Below are 18,752 nucleotides of genomic sequence, written 5' to 3' on the forward strand. Positions count from 1 at the left end.
AGGCAGTGGGGATATGCAGTCGGTGAGTGTCTTGTTCATTTGTGTGTTGGGAAAACAGTAGAGTTGGAACTATTGTTTCTAAGGAACAATAAAAGGAAACTGGCTGAGCCCATGAAGAGAGAGGAGCAGAAAACAGACTTGTAGTCTAAGCCTGACTGCAGTCTCAAGAGCTGGAAGACAGTAGATCACTGTTAGATGCGATCTACTCAACCCTAAGGAAAAACACCAGAGCTCCAACTCCAATGCTGTGTATGTGTGTTCATTCAAACCTTGATCCATGAATGCACCTGTATCTTGGAGTAAGTGAAACCTGTAACAGCTATTAGATGTCGTGGTCAGGGGAGTAAAACTTTACTCTAGAAGGTAGAGCCTGGCTCCTGATCAACGACTGTTCAATCCATAGTACACCTTTTGAATAGGTGTAATCATTTTTATTACAAAAGCAGGATGGAAGGGGGGAAAAAAAGCCACTCAATGTTTCAGTAATTCAATAATTTATTCCTCTAAAAAAGTGTGTAAAAGTATATAGCTCTCATTCACAAGGTATATATGAATGACATTTAAAATGGAGGCTTTTTAGTATTGTTTCTTTTTATCAAAGTCTTTTAGTGTACTGTACCAGCGCTATACTGTAGTTTTTTTTAAATGAACTTCACATATTTTTGTATTCTTTCAAATTGTTTGCTATATATAAAAGAAGCTCACTGCAAAATGCTTGAAGGAAAAAGGAAACAAAAGAAATTCAGAACTTCCCAGAAATGTACAGCTTTTACATTTAAAAAAGGTTCTGAAATATACATACAAGCATGCTGGACAAACCCACCCTTCTCCCCTCCCCATGTCCCCTCTTTAGTTCAAACCAAGGTAAGAGTTCTGATTTCTGCAGAATTTCCAAAATTAAAAATAAAAAAAAAAATAAAATAAGTTCTCACTCTGTAGCAAATCCAGGGCTTGTACATTTCAGATTAATTCAGTAAAAAACTCACAAGTAAAATAATGCATATTTAAGGGAAATATTATACAGACTTTTTCACACAGAAGTACATAATAAGATTTTTTTTAAAATCTATTGCCATTCATTTATTTTTGCACAAAAACGTATAAATATGTCACTAGCTTTTTCTTAACTTAAAAAACTTAAATAAAAGACACCAGATGAAAACTACCCTTTGCTGCCTTTTTTTTTTTTAAGTTTTTGTAGGGGTTTTTTAGTTTTTTGTGTTTTTTTCTTTTTTTGCTGAGAATTGGGTTTCTAGGGAAGAAAAGCCCCTGCATTAAAAACAGCCCATTAAAAAAAAAAAATTCAAAGTTCTGATGAATTCTGGGAAAAAAAGCAACCCCAAAGTGGTAAAAGATTACAAATATCTACTTTACAATTTGTCTTCTCACCAAGATAATTTTATACAAGTTTACAATCTTCATCATCTTATGCTCTTCAAAAGGCCTTGAGAATTTTTCCTTTCTGATTAAGAAAAAATAGCACTGCAATATTTTTAAAGTCAATTTTACACTGTACACATTAGATACAAATGGTTTGATATATCAGATTTTTTTAACCTATACATTGCGAAAGTCAACCCCTCCCCCTCAATTGGTGGTACAGAGAACAAAATTATCCATTTACAAGTGATTTCTCTGCTTTCACATTCCCACCACACAATTTTTTTAAATGTTTTAAACGTTAGATTATTTCAAGAAAAATACTTTTACAAAATCATCAGTTATTACATTTTTCTTTTTTTTTTGTTAATAACCAGAATATGGAAGTTTCTTGGAAGAACTTTTAAAATCTGCATGATTCTCTCTACAGATGACTAGAACTCTACAGCCTGACCAGAGCGGCTCACGGGAGGCAAGCCCACACCCACTGCCCTCGGACAGAAACGCACAGCAAGGTAGGGGGCAGAGACGGGGTCTTCAAGACAACCCGCTCGGGCCTGGGATGAGGACTCATGAAATACTTCAGTTAGCCTTAATGCTTTAAAAAGGCATGTATGTATGTTTGTTTTTAAAAAGTTCCACCACAAAGGCTCAACTTCAAGTACTAATTTAATGGTTAAGTTGTAATATTTCTTTGAAATAATATTCCTATGGTCCAGAAAAAATTCACCGTATTTGTAACTGTTAGGAACAAACACTGTTGATTGTGATATGTACATGAGTCCCTTTTGATCTAATGAGAGGAGAGACCTGGCTTTCAGTAAGAATTCACTAGAAAATATATTTCCACTGTGACTATATAAAGCTGATGAAGGTACTTGCCTCCATGGCTCCGGGTGGAGCCTGACTGCCTTCTATGTAAAAATGTCCTTCATGAAACGCTGGCCACTTCTAATAAGGAACATGGCAGAATGTTTACCCAGTTTGTTCTCAACAAAACCTGCTGCTGGGTGGTTTTGGATATATTATTACTTTGTAGGCATGATCCTCCCCAGTTTGTATTCACTCCTTTTCCGGCTTCTAGGACAGAGGTATGTAGTCAAAGAATCCTATGGTGGATCTGAGTTGGGTTTTAGCTACTGTACCTGGTCCTCACGAATTAAAAAAAATAAAAATAAAAGAAAGTCACATGACGGAACAACCTAAAATAAATAAACAAAATGAAGATGTCTCCAGACCTCTTGTATCTACACACAGGTATAAAGTCAACCAAAGCACTCACGCCAGTCCAGATGGGAGCACTAGGGAGATAGAAACCCTATGATGAAATCATGTACTTGAGCTGGTTCTTATTTTTCAAAAGTCCCAGATTACGGAGTTCAGGTAACCCACAGGCCATACACCAGGAACTGGAGGGTTTCATCAGAGGGCTACACTGCCCATGTTAAACAGAGACTGAAAACACAGACTCTTGTGCAAAAGGACACCGTCTCTTCTATTTCCCTCTTAAAAACCAACAGAAAAACTCCCTGTGGCCCAGTGGTTTGGGGCCGCACACACTGTTAACACTGGCTGCAAGTCACTGCTCGTGGAAGTTTCCAGGTCCATGAGAGAAGTGTCAGTGAGTCACTCTGGTACTGAACACTGCAGAAATGACATGTGCCTGCTGAGAAGGAATCACAGTGCGGGACTGTGCAGAGTGGTCTCCAGAGGAGGAAGTGGGGTATTTGCAGAGTGTCGCAGGTTCCTTGGACTGAGGTTGCAGGGAGAAGGAACTGAGCCAGAGAGAACAAGTGCTTTTCCAATCAGAGTATATTCATGATGGCATTGTACAACTGAGTGAGCACCACAAAGTGGACGGGAAGGCAGGAGGTACGGTCCTGGGTGGCCGGATTGCACGTGAGCCACGACAGAGCGTTGTACTGCTCCAAAACAAACCTGCCGGAGAGAACACACAGGTTAGGGTGCCCGGCATGACAGAAGGGAGGCTGGTCCGCAAGGTCTGATGTGCCAGACGTCGGCAGGAGGAAGGCGTGACCTCATTCTGGAAGTGGTTCCGGGCCGTAGCCCGGAGCTCCTGTCTCCCCTTCCTTCTAGCCCTGCACTGTCCAATATGGCAGCCACCGCCCCTCATCAACTCAGATATGCTATATGCAGAGAACAGGCACAGGGATTTCAGGGACTGAGTATTTCAAAAAGCATAGAAAATAGCTCATGACTATTTTTACATTGATTACCATTCAAATGATACTATTTATATGATCATTATCATATATTTTTCTATATTATTAAAATTTTAAGATTTTTCTAGTAGCCATATTAAGATGGTAATTATTTGACTCACTTCTATTGGATGGTGTTGCTCTAGAGGCTCTGGAAGCCAAAATCATGTAGATTAGGTTCTTGCTTTAATTATAATTTTCAAATCATTTAAGAGTTAGAAAACATTAGAAAAAGCTTGCATATCTTCTCAAGGTATATGAAGCCTGTTTATAGCTTGCTAAAGTGCAAGAGAATTCTGAGAGATATTTCCCAACCATGGAATTTGTTTTACTTTATATAATCTATGTCAGGGAGGGTAGAAAATGTGTTCAAAGTCAAGTGCTTTAAGCTCTAGTCGTGGTTTTCTACCTCTGCACGCCTAATCCTGGTCTATTTTCATCACCACGACTGCCTCTTAGGAACAGGAAGTGACAACAGTGGTGCTCACGCCCATCTACTGGGGTGGCGTCCGCTGCCTGGTCTGTCTGTCCAACGCATGCGCTGGAGGGATGTGGCTTCTCGCTGGCCAATCCAACAGTGCTCCACTGCACAAAAGGGAACATCTCCTCCACAAGCACCACATTTTACTCTTTTTTCCAAGGTGTCTTTCATTAAAATATAAAATTTCAAACTGTACAGCTATGTTGTCTAGGTCTGAATCTACCTTAAAACATCAGACGTGGTTTTGGAGTCAAGAGGATGTGGAACCCGCTGAGAATTCCTGGCGGGGAGAAGTTCATCCGTCTGTGCTACAGAAATGTGGTGATGCAGCGAAGCCTGGTAAAAGAACAGAGGATGTTACCGTTCGGGCCTAATCAACTTGGGAAGGAAGCCCACGTCTGCCAGCAGCAGACGCTGTCTAAAGTCCCTTAGGAGTCAGGGCTTCTATAAATCCCTGAATTCAAGCTGCTCAGTACCCCCAAGGTGATTCCAAATAACGCCATATCCTAGAATAGACAGCGGGAAAAAGCTAGCTTTGCAAATAACTACAAATAACTAAAAGTGTCCCTCTACAGGTTTTGATCTGCAGAGGCCCACAGTCTGGGTGGCTCACGGTATCACTGTGGTCCTCTCTCCTGACCTCCATGCTCCATCACTGGTGTGCTGCCCTTCCAGCGTCACGTCCAAAGGCACATGCTGTCCCCCTTGAAGCACTATGACAGAGCCCTGGGTTCAGCAGGTACCAGCATGTTCTATCTACGATGAAGTTCCCCATCAATCTTTAACATAAGGGTTTTAGCATAGTTTTACTTTATTAATTTTGAAGTAATAATTTTAAAGCAGAGGCCACATAAATGCTTGATTCTCCTTCAAAAGGTGAATTATTTTAAATGTTTTGTTTTCCAGCACAACTATGAACCCATAGACTTTTAGCAGTCTGTTGCCACCACTGTTCATTCTAATGACCAAATGATCGATCCTATCCCTGGGCAATGGGAACCCCTCCAAGTTGGCTGTTGGTTCTTTGAAAAGACTCTAATAATCTTTGGTAACTTCCATGCTTTTAGGCATGAAAAGAAGTTGTCTCAGGATATCATGAATTTCTTACTTTAGTCCTGGAATCCGTCATTCCTCAAAGAACTCTCACACTTTTGAATGATAAGTGGTATTGAGAAATAATACATGTGTCAAGAAAGGTGTTTATTGCTACTAAGCTATCATGTCTAAGTCTTTTCAGTAAACAGAGCTAAAAAATGTGTATTTTTTAGAGAAGAAAAGATAAAAATTCTAACTGAAGGAAAAGATTATGGATTTTTAACATAAATTCTTTGATCTCATAACTGTGTCAAAGTCATCAGGAAGAGAAAACTGTTTTTGGTTTTAACCATCAGGTGTCTGTGTGTGTGTCACATGGATTCCTCTGTGGTGGGACTTTGCATCCGAAGGGGAATGCCACAGTCCTGCTGAGAGAGTATGATGTTCAACATCTGCATTTTTGCCAATCTATGGATGCTTCTAGGTTCTTTCACTCAAACTGAAGTGAGAGATCTTTTGCTTTTAACTTTAATTTGGAGTAAAAATTTCCAAGAAATATACAGGAAGGGGCATGCATAAACAGGGTTTTTAGCTCACTCCTGCCCTACTCTAAAAAAGAATGCTGGTCCCCATGCAGGGGAGGAAGAGGACAGCCAGTCATTACGGACCTTCCCCTCCCCAGGCGTAACTTCCCTGACAGCAGGAATCTTACACAGAACCACAGGGCGACCTGAGGGCTCCTGCCTGGGCAAGTGTCACTCCTCTGTGATACGGTTTTGGGTTCCTCTCCTAAATTCTACTCTCTGCTCTAGCTGTAAGTAAAACCTCCTCAGACTTCAAGTAGACATGAGAGAATCAGGGAACAAATTGTCACCAAATTTTGAGCATTAAGTCATTCATTCCCCCCAAAACTTCAAACATGACACCAAACCAACCTTGAGGAAGAGGGGACACTGGTTCTGAGCCTGGGGACACGATGACCAAAACCACTGGGGGAGATTCTCGGCTTTGGCGGTTGACACAAAATACCCAAGGGCTAGAGGCTGCTGCTTCAGCTCCTCGGGCGCTTCCCTAGAAAGAAGGCGCTCACCCTGGCTCTGGAAGACAAAGTCCCAAAGTGTGATCAGCATCTATCACCAAAGAAATCGATATAACTGACATGTATACTAGTTTCAGGTGTACAGCATAATGGTCCTAATTGTGGGAAATAATCACGATAAGGCTAGTGAACATTCACCATGTACAGAGCTCAGTGTTTTTTCTTTTGATGAGAACTTTTTAAAAACATCTACGCATAGTAACTATCAAATATACAATATGGTGTTTTAAAGTTATTTGTTTTTAGCTGTGCTGGGTCTTTGTTGCGGCGCGTGGGCTGTGGAGCACGGGCCGAGCTGTCCCGCGGAACGTCCTCCTGGACCAGGGATGGACTCTCTGCCCCTGTATTGGCAAGCGGATTCTTAACCACTGGACCCCCAGGGGAGTTCTCACAATGCGGTATTAACTGTGCATTATTACATCTGCGGACACTTCTTTTGTAACGGGAAGTTCGTCCTCTGACACCGTCACCCAGCTTTTTATCAGGTCACTGTGCACTGTAGTGGCTAACTGACCGAGAAAGGGCAGCAGGGGAGGCAGTGTCAGCCTCTGATGAGATATACACATAAAGCTAACGTCAGCCGAGTAAACAGACTTATTTTCTCTGCTTCCTTTTCTGCAGAACATAAAATCTGCTCCATGGCATTATTAGGTAACAAACTAAAAATGGAAAGAGCGGACTCTGACAGCTGAAGGTGTTGAATCACCACACCCATCTGCTCTTTCCCCCTGCAGTCACCCAAAACACATGAGTGCGCCTGACTGTCCACTGTCAACAAGGTCGTACCAACTCAAAGCTCTCTGACCTGCCAGCAGTGGGAGGTCTGCTCCTGAAGTCTTGTTTTAATTTACAGCAATCCCAGGAATAAGAGATTTTTGTGAGAGCCTTACTGGGCGTGTTTTTTTTTTTTTGGTAATTGACATTTTCCTCATCTTTGACTCTCTTAGCTAGCTTCAAGAGTTGAAACTGTACCTTTTATGCAAGCAATAATAATTCATTTGTTCTCAAAAGCCTTCTGTTTCAAAGGAAAAAAAAAACCCTCAACTACTACACCAAGTTGTAGCAACTCTGAGTTAAGAAAAACTAACTGCAACTTTGAATGCTTTCTCCTGTTGTAATGTCTTAACTGAATATCAAAGAATGTCTAATGGTTCAGGAGGAGGAAATGCTGAAAGCCTGTCAGAGCTACCTGGCCGCAGGCGTTCAGGAGTGGAAAAGGCCACCTGACCAGCTTCAGCACAGAATTGTTTGAAGTGTGACATTCAATGGCCTGAGGTGCCAACCAAGGGAGAAAAGACGGCACACCTCTGCTTCTCACAAAACTAACATTATACTTCAGCTGCCAATTCTTTGTTAATGGACAGGCTGAATTATAACAACCAATACTGGAAGATAGTTGCTAGTATTTCCATTTCACAGATAAGGTAACTAAGGCTGAGAAAAGTAGAGTAAACTTGTCCAAGGTCACACACAGCTAGTGAGCTTTAACTCAGAGCTCTGTTTATCAGCCTCCAGGGCACACATTCCCAGCTGCAGTGCTACTGGACTCTAGAATTCCCAGTAATCCTAAATTAAACCATTCAATGTAAAAGTGTGTTCTCAGTCCCCATCACAACAATCTCCAGTGAACCCGTAAATTGTCATTAACTGGCAAATGCCTGAGGAGGAAGTCAAGACACTTACAGTCTTCCCCCAGAAGGGAAAATTAGGGGGCAGGCAATGACACGAAGGCAGACTACTGAGTTGCTGTTCCTTGGTCTCATCCGCTCTGTAACTAAAGTTTTCCATCTTCTTTTCTCTTGATTGTCCTTCAACAAACTCAGGGCTGGCAATAAAAGTCCCACCTGACAGAAACCTAAGTCCTTTAAGAACATCTTTGTGTCTGAATGAGGGTAAACAGGTTGCTTTCACTTGTCCAGTTTAAGATACTGGACAGCTATTTTTCTGTGTCTAACCCTTCAATCTCTTAGTATTTTAAGTACAATACCAGGATAAAGCATGCATCACCTAGCTTTACGGCGGAACCTTTAACGCTTCAATCTTCTGCTACCTCACCTCTAATATCCCTAGAATATTTAAAGAGGAAACTAGTTGTAAGCTCTGTTTTGTCCCTTAATACTCTGGCATTAACGTGGACATGTCTTCACAATCAGCCACCTGTGGGCTCTTCCCATCCCTGCAGGCTGGCTACAGAGGAGGTCAGACTGCCTAAAAAAGGTGGCAAAACACAGACCAAGACAAGGGAGGCCCCTTTCCAAATAACCATCAACAGTGTGTTCTTCAGTTAACAGTTATTCTGCATGTTGAATAAGCAGGATTATTGAACTAGTGTCTGAAAAGCTGCTGTTTTGGCAAAAATATTACAATTAACTGGGAAACGGCAAGCAACCAAAACTAAGTTTTGCTCAGAAGACAACTGCATAAAACTGCCAGCTGTAATGGACTATTCTGATTAAACAGTCATCAGGAATGGTAACACATTTCTTTAGAATTCCTGCCTTTGCTCAAAATGAAACAACAGAGCCACACGGACTTCACGTGTATCAGGACCACTGGGAGGAAAGGCAGATGTAGTAACGGAGGTCGGCATCTCCAGGGGCCTTCCCTCAAGGCTGTGGTGGGTTTAAACGTGCCAAGTGTCCCAAGTCAGGCTTACCCGACTGTGCTGAAAGTGAGAGCCCACGCCGATTCCAGAAGGAGAGCCTGGGGAGGGGACTGGGGAGGAGTTGGGAGAGGAATGGAGATTCCCAGTCATTAATATGCCAATATCATTGTCCATATCATCTGGGAATGGAAGGTCAACAAACATATCATCTAGAAGGGAGAGAGAGAAAAACAAAAATTAAAAAGCTCATCCACAGCCCCGACTTAAAGCAAAACATGGTTTGTTGGCCTAGAACTGTTCTAGGTACGTATCATTAACCACTTAGACTTAACATGTGCCCATTGGGTTCAAGGTGCTGCAAATAAGCCTTTCATTGTGTCCTCTCTCCAGTGATCTCCTAGCGTGAAGCATTCACAGAATGGAGAAACAAAGAACATAAAACCCCAGCCTCCAAAGGCACATAAAAAGATGGCAAAACAGCTAAAGCAGCAATTTAATTATTAAACAAAGTTAAAACTGACACCATCCAAGAAAACAGCAGACTCCATCTATATATCCAATTAGCATCTAAAAATACTTAAGGCTGAATTAATGCATGCTAACAGGTGTGAACTTGGCCTGAAACTGGAGGCCTCTTACACCAGCAGATCAAAGCACACTGCTGTCCCTATGAAAGCCTCTCCTCTATCATAAAAGTAAGGTGCACACAGAGCAGAAAGCTTGGAAAGTATAAAATGTGAAACCTAGTCACCAAGAACATTTTCGCTGGTTCTGTTTCTATATTATTACACCACGATCATACTACACATCTTATGTGCGTACACACATGCAGGATGATATCCTTTTACCCTCCCCATTTAACGGGACCAAATGCTGCTAAAAATTCCTCAAAAAACACTGTAAATGGCTGCATAATATTGAGCATTTTATAGTTTATACTCATTTGTTAACAAATGCTTTAAGATATTCAAACCAAGAATATCTATTAAGAATTATCAACTAAGGAGTTGTTTCAGAGTGAATTAGATGCTATCTGACTACTGCCCAGTAGTCTTCACTCAATTCAAACCAGCTAAAGCTAAGAAATATTTATTGAAAGAGTGACACCACAGGACACAACCAGATAGATACTTTCTGCCTTTCATTTAATGAAAAATAGGAGAAAGTTAATTACCCAAGAGAGGAAAGTGTATATATGGCCTTGGCAATAGTATAAATGAAATCCTCAAGACCAAAAAGATTCTTAGCCCTTCAGTTCCCTCATGCTCTATAAACTGCTCCTTACGACACAGCAGAACCTGCCGCAGCGCAGTGACTCCCTGCTGTGGAGGAGTCAAGCTGCTCCGTGTCCACTCACCATTGTTGGGGCTAAACCCATCTTCATTGGGATAGTTGGCTGGAGCCACCTGGATGGTTGATGACGTTGGGAACACCAGGATGTGTGTACAGGAAGCATCCTGAGGGGTGTTAAGCTGGGACGACTGCATGTTCAGTGCAGTGCTTCGACCAAACACAGAGCCCATTGTGACAGCATCTTAAAAGGCAGGGAAAAGGGGTTCATTCCTTTTGTGTAGCAGTGAACAACTCCAGAAATACATTCTAAGAGGACCTGAGCTGGACTGATACGAGTCTGACACAAGTGCCATGATGGACACACATTTAAAGTTGAGCCCATTTGTTCAAATATTTTCAAGAAACTGACTCAGAGCATTTACCTATGATAACCCAAGCCAGATTTCACATTATTAAGATAGAATTGGACTGAGTCAACCAAATATGATTTAATTAAATAAGTATTTCTAAAAATAAAACTTTCTGTTCTCCTGTGATTGCTAATAATTTATAAAGGACTGTTCTCCTAACAGCACAATTTTGTAGAAACGATACCATTCAACTAAAAATTGTTAAAATGCGTATTTATTGAATGTGTACTATATGCTAGATTCTGTACTAAACCTTTACTCATATCATCTCATTCAATCATCAAAGCCAGCATCTTGAGGTAAGAACTACTACCCCATGTCATAAGGAGGACAGAGCACAAAAAAATGATGTAACCTGCCCAACAGGTTGGGGTCAGGCAAATAATTTGCCATGACTCCAAGAGCTCTGGACCACACTCAGGACTCAGGCTCTCCCCCAAGTGATGGTTAACAGATAAAGTCACAAACCACTCCCTTGGAAGAGACCAAACGGTTTCCACTTTTGAGCCTTGAGTACAATTGTTTTCCATAAAGATAATAAAGATACAATCTATATTTGTGTGTGAACTTCAGAATAAATGGACTGAAGTACTCTGATACCTAATTAAGAAAACTGACAAGAGAGTTACCTGGCATCACTACAAAGGAGCCCTGGGGCTCCATGGCAACCAGGCAGGCACTAAGGATAGAAGGCGAGTCTGCGGCAGAGATTCCACACATCCGGCATACGTCCTTGAGCCGTTTACTGATTGTCTGTAGTGAACATTCTCCGAGGAGGATACTCCAATCTGGAATCAAATACCACAGTCTCACACAGTCTTTGAAATGCATACTGATGTGAGCTTTGAGTGTTTTACCAGTTCTGCCTGATAATTGAATTTCCAGGATTGGGCCCTAAAGGGAATATGTCTTTATACAGGTTCCCCTCCTTGCTACAAAGAAAATGTTACTTGACCTCGATTACACTTCATTAACAAGGGAACAAAGGCCTGCCATTATGGAGACTGAGGTGACGCGGGCCCAGCACAGACCCAGGCAGACGTGCACATACTTCCTGCTGGGGATGCCAGTCTATTCTGTCCTTTCTCCTCCTCCTCCAGGCCTGACTCTTTCACACCCTCACAGATACTTTTCTTCAGAAGAGAGCTTAGTTGGGGGTGAACCTCAGTTTTGTTTACTGCTCTAGGTTGGTTGTTTCATCAAAGGCAAGCAGCAGAAAAAACCAGGCAGACCCTTTCCTGGCATGCCCCAAACAGCTGATAAGCAATGGGTACAAGTAACATGCTCCAGATAATGCCACATTAGTTGTTCAGATTAAAAAGGTGGCACAAATTGTCTATTATCCAAACAAAGGCAGGATATCTCATCACAAAACTGCAAAGGGTAATGTTACTCTGGGAACTGAAGAGCACTCAGCCCTCCCTTTATTCTGACCCTGGCCACAAAGGAAGCGCATCACTGTCACAGGACTGCAGCCACACACTGTCACATCCCAGAGGCACGCCACTCCACCTCTCCACCGCCACATGCCTGCTCTCCCTTAAAAAGCAGCTTTAAAAACCCCAAAACTTTCACATTTCATATTCCCAATGAACAGTGAACTGAAGTGGCTGAAATAAAAAGGGTCAAGGAACATGGAGGAGGGCGTATGTTTAAAAAACCACAGAAAAACCCGAAAGAGGTGAATTCAGTATTTAAAAACCAAATAAGAAAGAAAAGCCACTTTGATTCTTTTTATCACAAACACTCTAGTGATAAAGAACAGATTGACAAAACTGAAATCTGTGGACCCGTATCTGCTACTGCCCCACAGTAATGCAAGGTGGTACAGAGCTCGGTTCCCCAAAGGAAGAAACTCGTGTCCTGTACACGAGGCTGTTTTCTGTGTTTACTCCTTGAAGGTACGTTTTCTCTCAGTCTTTTGATGGAGCCCTTGGTCACACTTGTGTCCCTTCTAAAAAATCATACAAGGGAGGGCAACAGCTCCAATAATTTTCCAAAACACCAAATAACTAGACTACTAGGCTATATTTTCATCCCCTCTACTTCTTTTCTATTATATTCTAACTTTTCCCAAGGGTTAAGAGTAGCTTAAAGCCTTTAAAAAATAAGATTGACTAAAAGGTATAGTAGGAGAGAAGATAGGAATTCTGACAGAAATGAAATGATGAATCCCCTATGAATTAGACCTCCAGGCTACTGATACAGATTCATTATAAGTATAATATTCTTTTTAAAATGAAAAGGGTGATATTTTCCTATTGGCCTAGAGTATGATTTAATAAAAAAAATTCTGTGTATAAGAAGATTCCTAAGCAAACACTTAATACATATATTTGTATAAACTGCTGTTAAACCCTAATAATTAACCCCTCTGGGCACTTGATACAAGACAAGTTATCTCCATATCAGGGGTTTTATTTCAGGGTTTTCCCAAATACCTGATATAAATTTCACGCAAAGAAATACTACGCACACTCCAACACAAGGGTCCGCAGGCCAGGTCGTGCCCACCACCTGATGTCAACAGGGTCTTTTGGGAACACATCCGTGCCCATTCAAGGGGGTACTGTCTGTGGTTATTGTGACAGTGCAATAGAACAGCTGGTTGCTCAACAGTGACCAGCTAGCCCGCACAGTCCAAAATATTTCCTCTCTGGCCCTTTACAAAGAAAGTTGGCCAACTCTGCCCTAATATACACTTGACACACGCAAAACTACCAGGCTAATCTGTGACACAGGCTTGCTTTTGCACACGCCTTAGAAAAAATCACATCTATCTGCGTATACTGGACTTTCTATAAATATGCCATTGATGCGGCTTAAAATAATCTAGGCCTGTTCAAATAAAACTGTGTAAGTAGCGCCATGAGGATAACGAATGAGCTGGGCTCAGCGTCAGGCAAGGCAGCTGCCAGTGGTCAGTGGTGTTAGTTACATGACACTTTTAGTCCTTTGTTGTATTTCTTATAAGGAATATAAGTTGGGGGATTCAGCTTAAAAAACAACAACAACGACAAAAACCTATGCTCTTAAATTTCCAGACCACAGACTATCAGACAATGGTGATGTTTCCAATTTGCAACTACTTGTCCTTGCCAACAAGGATGATCTTGTTATCATATGCCACTAAAACAATACAATCTCCTCACCATCAACCACCAAAAACAAACAAGTAAATGCAAGTAAAGGCTGTATATGACATTTACCATCATCCATAATCTGATATAAAAATTTCCAGGTAAAACTGACTTGTTCAAAAAAAAAAAAAAACTGCTTGTTCTTCTCACTGACTCAAAATACAAATGTTAGAAATTTTAATTTAGTGTCACTTTTATAGATTAATATAAAGAAATATTTTTCTGCTAGGTTCAATATTTAAAATTTTCTTTGTAAATGATTCTGTTGCTAATAAAAAGTCTAAAAATCACAAGTTTACCCTGTACATTTAAAAGAATCAGAAAATATAACGTCCTCTATCTACTCTTACTACCAGCTTCACTGTTTTCTCCCTCAGCTTAGTTAATGAAGTTAGCTCAGCCCTCTTCCTTTCCTTTGCTTCAGGAATTTCTCACCTTTGAGTTCCCCGTGGCCTAGACGCCCGAGTCGCCCGATCACAACTCTCCAGGGCAGAGATGTCATCTGGACAATACCGACGCACCACTCCCACAGCTTCTGTAGTCCGATCTTACGTGCAGATACTTTACTCCTCCGTGACCTCAAATCAATGCAAAAGGGTCCCCAAATGAGTCAGAGCTATTACTCAGTAAGACAAAACCAAGAAAATTCCAAAGAACCCACCCCCATGGTACCCACTGTATTTAGGTAGGAGAGTTAGAAATATCCATTAGCTGAGAAAAGGCACAGTGTCAGTTTACATGCACCATAAACACCAAGGCTCCTCACCTGTTTGGTAAAGCAATATTTACAATACAAGTTTCTAATAATTCTCCATGGAGGTCAGTGCAGGAAGCCAAAAGCCAGCGCTGGTCGTGAGACAGACAATAGCCCACAAAGAGCACGTTGTATTTCTGGCTCGCTTCACCGAGTGTCTCTCCCGGCTCCGTCTGCTTCTCTTTGATTGGGGCCAATATAAAAGGAGGGGAGTAAAGCTGGATCGGGCTGGGCCGCTGAAATAAGAATCAAAATCAAAATCAGTAACAACACAGAGCAACTCAACTCGGTGTTCACAACAAAACTCACATAGCACTGAGGGAAACCAGGGAGAAATGACAACAGACTGCATCCCGACTAGTCCTATAAATAAATAATGGTACAAAAAGACTGTATAAGTCACATGAGCGAGGCAACTCAATCAAGCCAGTATTTCCTTATGAAAATAAATAATTGGCCCAACTTAGTCATTAGGAAAGTCATTAGGATTAAAACCACTATATACCCACCAGAATGTCTAGAATACAAAAGAGAAACATCATCAAGTACTCATGAGAACAGGGTGACTAGAACTCTCTCTCACTGCTGGTGTATGATGTGCTTTGGGAAAATACTGACAACATCTGTAAAAGCTGAACACACACATGTACCCTCTGATCCCCCACCCTGCAAACGCACATATATGCTGACAAAGGACAGGTATAAGCATGTTCATAACAGTATCCATTTTATAGCTCAGAAAAAGGCACACAAAACTCACAAGCCATGTGGGATGTGTTACTTCTACCTTCTGATCAGCAAGATGTTTGTGGAAGCAGGAAAAAAGAATTCCAAAAAGAAATGGAGCAACCAAAAAAAAGATGAGTTAATGTTTGCAAATGCAGAAGAAGAATTTTTCTACGAGAAGGCAATCCTGAAATTCAACTACTCAGTGCAGGAGGAGAGTGACGTGTGTCTGGGAGGCCAATGGTCCTTTGATGATGTACCAGTGAAGCCCCTGCAAACTGTGATGTTAATTCCAGGCAACAAAATGAATGAAATCATGGAAAAACTGAAAGAACATCTGTCTGTCTAACCCATCTCCCATGGACCATGGTGGGCTTGCTTCTGTTCAATTACCAGAAAACTTGGTGGAAGCTTACTTAAAAACTCATGACTTTATTCAGTTGCAGGTCCTCTTAGAAAAAGTACAGTTCTGTCACCCGTGTCTGCAACACATTTACAAAATATCTTTGCTTTTAAAATTTTGGTCAAGTTAAGAATGACTGCTTAAAAACTTTTCTAGTAAGAAGAAAAATATGTAGTAGTAATTTAAAGAAATCAATAAAAACTTCTACTTTTAGTTTTTAAATTAAAAAAGAAAACAAAAAAGCTCAGAAGAGAAAACATCATAAATAACCATCAATAGTAAAATGGATGTTAAGCTGTAATAAAGTTACACAAGCAGAGCATTAAATGGCCAAGAGAATGAGAAAACCACCACAAGCAACAAAATGGATAATTCTCAACACTGAATCAAAGAAGTCACACAAAAGATTGTAAATTATAATTCCATTTATATAAAAGCCAAAAAACGGGCAAAATTACATTGTTACAAGTCGAAATAGTGATTACCACTGGAGTGACTAGAAGGGGCGTTAGTGATGCATGCTTGTTATGCTTTATTTCTGGCTCTTAGTTACATAATAAGTTACATAATTTTACTTATAGAAATTCAGCAAGCAGTACACTTATTGACTATGCCAAAGCCTTTGACTGTGTGGAGCACAATAAACTGTGGAAAATTCTGAAAGAGGATGGAAATACCAGACCACCTGACCTGCCTCTTGAGAAGCCTGTATGCAGGTCAGGAAGCAACAGTCAGAACTGGACATGGAACAACAGACTGGTTCCAAATAGGAAAAGGAGTACGTCAAGGCTGTATATTGTCACCCTGCTTATTTAACTTCTATGCAGAGTACATCATGAGAAATGCTGGGCTGGAGGAAGCACAAGCTGGAATCAAGATTACCAGGAGAAATATCAATAACCTCAGATATGCAGATGACACCACCCTTATGGCAGAAAGTGAAGAAGAACTAAAGAGCCTCTTGATGAAAGTGAAAGAGGAGAGTGAAACAGTTGGCTTAAAGCTCAGCATTCAGAAAACGAAGATCATGGCATCTGGTCCCATCACTTCATGGCAAATGGATGGGGAAACAGTGTCAGACTTTTATTTTTCTGGGCTTCAAAATCACTGCGGATGGTGATTGCAGCCATGAAATTAAAAGACGCTTATTCCTTAGAAGGAAAGTTATGACCAACCTAGATAACATATTGAAAAGCAGAGACATTACTTGGGTGACTAAGGTTCGTCTAGACAAGGCTATGGTTTTTCCAGTAGTCGTGTATAGATGTGAGAGTTGGACTGTGAAGAAGGCTGAGCGCTGAAGAACTGATGCTTTTGAACTGTGGTGTTGGAGAAGACTCTTGAGAGTCCCTTGGACTGCAAGGAGATCCAACCAGTCCACTGTAAAGGAGATCAGTCCTGGGTGTTCTTTGGAAGGAATGATGCTAAACCTGAAACTCCAGTACTTTGGCCACCTGATGCAAAGAGCTGACTCATTTGAAAAGACCCTGATGCTGGGAGGGATTGGGGGCAGGAAGAGAAGGGGACGACAGAGGATGAGATGGTTGGATGGCATCACCGATTCAATGGACATGGGTTTGGGTGGACTCCAGGAGTTGGTGATGGACAGGGAGGCCTGGCGTGCTGCGGTTCATGGGGTCGCAGAGTCAGACACGACTGAGCGACTGAACTGAACACTTAAGACTGGGCACTTTTCAGTATGTATATTATACTTTACTATGTGTATGTGTGTACAATTTAAGAAATCAAAGCATTAGCTGTTACCGAAGACAAATATTTTAGATAAACTGTGATGAAATTTAACCTTTTTGTTTACAGCTATTACATACATATGAGTATTTAGTACACTACAGCAGGGGTCAGCAAACTTCTATAAAGGACCAGACAGCAAATACTTTAGGCCTTGTGAGTCTTTTTCACACAATCCTCTCTTTGTAAAAATGTAACCATCACTCCCATCTGACTGCTCATACACACGCAGGCTGCAGGCTGGGTTTAGCTCACAGTCAAGAGTTGCTAGCCCGTGAATTCTATAGCATAAGAATTGGTAATAATGGAATTACAGAATTAGAGGAGATTTTAGAGATAATTTAACCCAATTCCTTCATTTCAGGGATACAAAGATATTCAACAACTTGTTCAAGTTTCAAACCTAACCTTGTCACTGATCCATTCACTCTCCACAGACCTGGAAATTTCACACCAGAAAAACCAAAAACACATAGCCACATAAAAACTCATACACAACTATTTAGAGCAGCATTAGTCAAAACAGCCAGAAAGTGGAAAAGTCCACACGTCCATCCACTCATGGGATAAACAAGTTGTGGTCCATCCATATAGTGGAGTATTATTTAGCCACAGCAGTGTCATATGTGCTATGACATGGAAGAATCTTGAAAACATGATGTTAAGTGCAAGAAGCCAGACGTAACAGCTTACATGTGGGATTACTCCATGTACATAAAACAGCCAGAACAGGCGACCCCACAGAGATAGCAAGTGAGACCATGGCTGCCAGGAGCTTGCATGAGGCTGTGCCACTGCAGAAACTGCGAATCCCTGGAAGCAGAGGACTGGTATCTTGCTCACCGCTGCACAGTCGACACCTAACACAGAGTCTGGCAGCAGACACTCAGCTTCAGTTGCCGAGTTAAAGTACAAAATTCGACCTACAGACTGAGGGAGAGGCCGCATCTAGCAGGAGTCAGTACCTTCACGCAAGTGAAGATTTATGGACCTCAGTAAGTATTCATGTTTGGTTCTTAGGTTTTTAATTAAGTCAAACAATTGATTTCTCTCTTCCTGTTCCAAAGCAAAAGGAAAGAAAGCATATTTTTGCAATTTATTTTCATCTGAGCCTCACTTTGTCTCATGAACTCTCACGGTGTTCTGCCAGTATATAATCTTTTAAAACATTACATAATGCCTTGGGATATCTTAATATAGGTAGTCAGCCTTTACTCACTTCTATGAAAATGCAGACTGCTATTAGCTGTCACTTGAAATTGTGATAGCTTCTCACGAAAGCATAAGGAATGACTGCATCTGAATTGTACAATAACCACAAGAGGTAAAAACTAAAAAATTTAAAGTGTATACAGAAAGGACAAACTCATGATTTCCAGACATAAATAAGAAGTAGAAACGGATATATTACAATTCTAAAAAAAGCTAGTAGTAGAGAAAATAGATGACTTGCTC

The 18,752-nt window shown here is 41.1% G+C and overlaps 1 protein-coding gene across 2 annotated transcripts in view; it reads right to left on the bottom strand.

Moving 5' to 3' along the window:
- MED13L (mediator complex subunit 13 like) overlaps positions 478–18,752 on the bottom strand; it is a 281,427-nt gene continuing 263,152 nt past the window's right edge. For both annotated transcript variants that reach the window (XM_018061210.1, XM_018061209.1), the window contains exons 24-31: positions 14,432–14,655; positions 14,101–14,243; positions 11,155–11,313; positions 10,180–10,356; positions 8,874–9,031; positions 6,054–6,215; positions 4,307–4,419; positions 478–3,318 (exon numbers count right to left, since the gene is read on the bottom strand). In XM_018061210.1, coding sequence (XP_017916699.1) covers positions 3,186–3,318; positions 4,307–4,419; positions 6,054–6,215; positions 8,874–9,031; positions 10,180–10,356; positions 11,155–11,313; positions 14,101–14,243; positions 14,432–14,655 — 1,269 coding nt within the window. In that variant the 3' untranslated portion in view covers positions 478–3,185. The remainder of the gene's footprint in view (positions 3,319–4,306; positions 4,420–6,053; positions 6,216–8,873; positions 9,032–10,179; positions 10,357–11,154; positions 11,314–14,100; positions 14,244–14,431; positions 14,656–18,752) is intronic.

This window comes from Capra hircus, chromosome 17, assembly GCF_001704415.2.
Source record: "Capra hircus breed San Clemente chromosome 17, ASM170441v1, whole genome shotgun sequence".
Lineage (NCBI taxonomy): Eukaryota > Metazoa > Chordata > Mammalia > Artiodactyla > Bovidae > Capra > Capra hircus.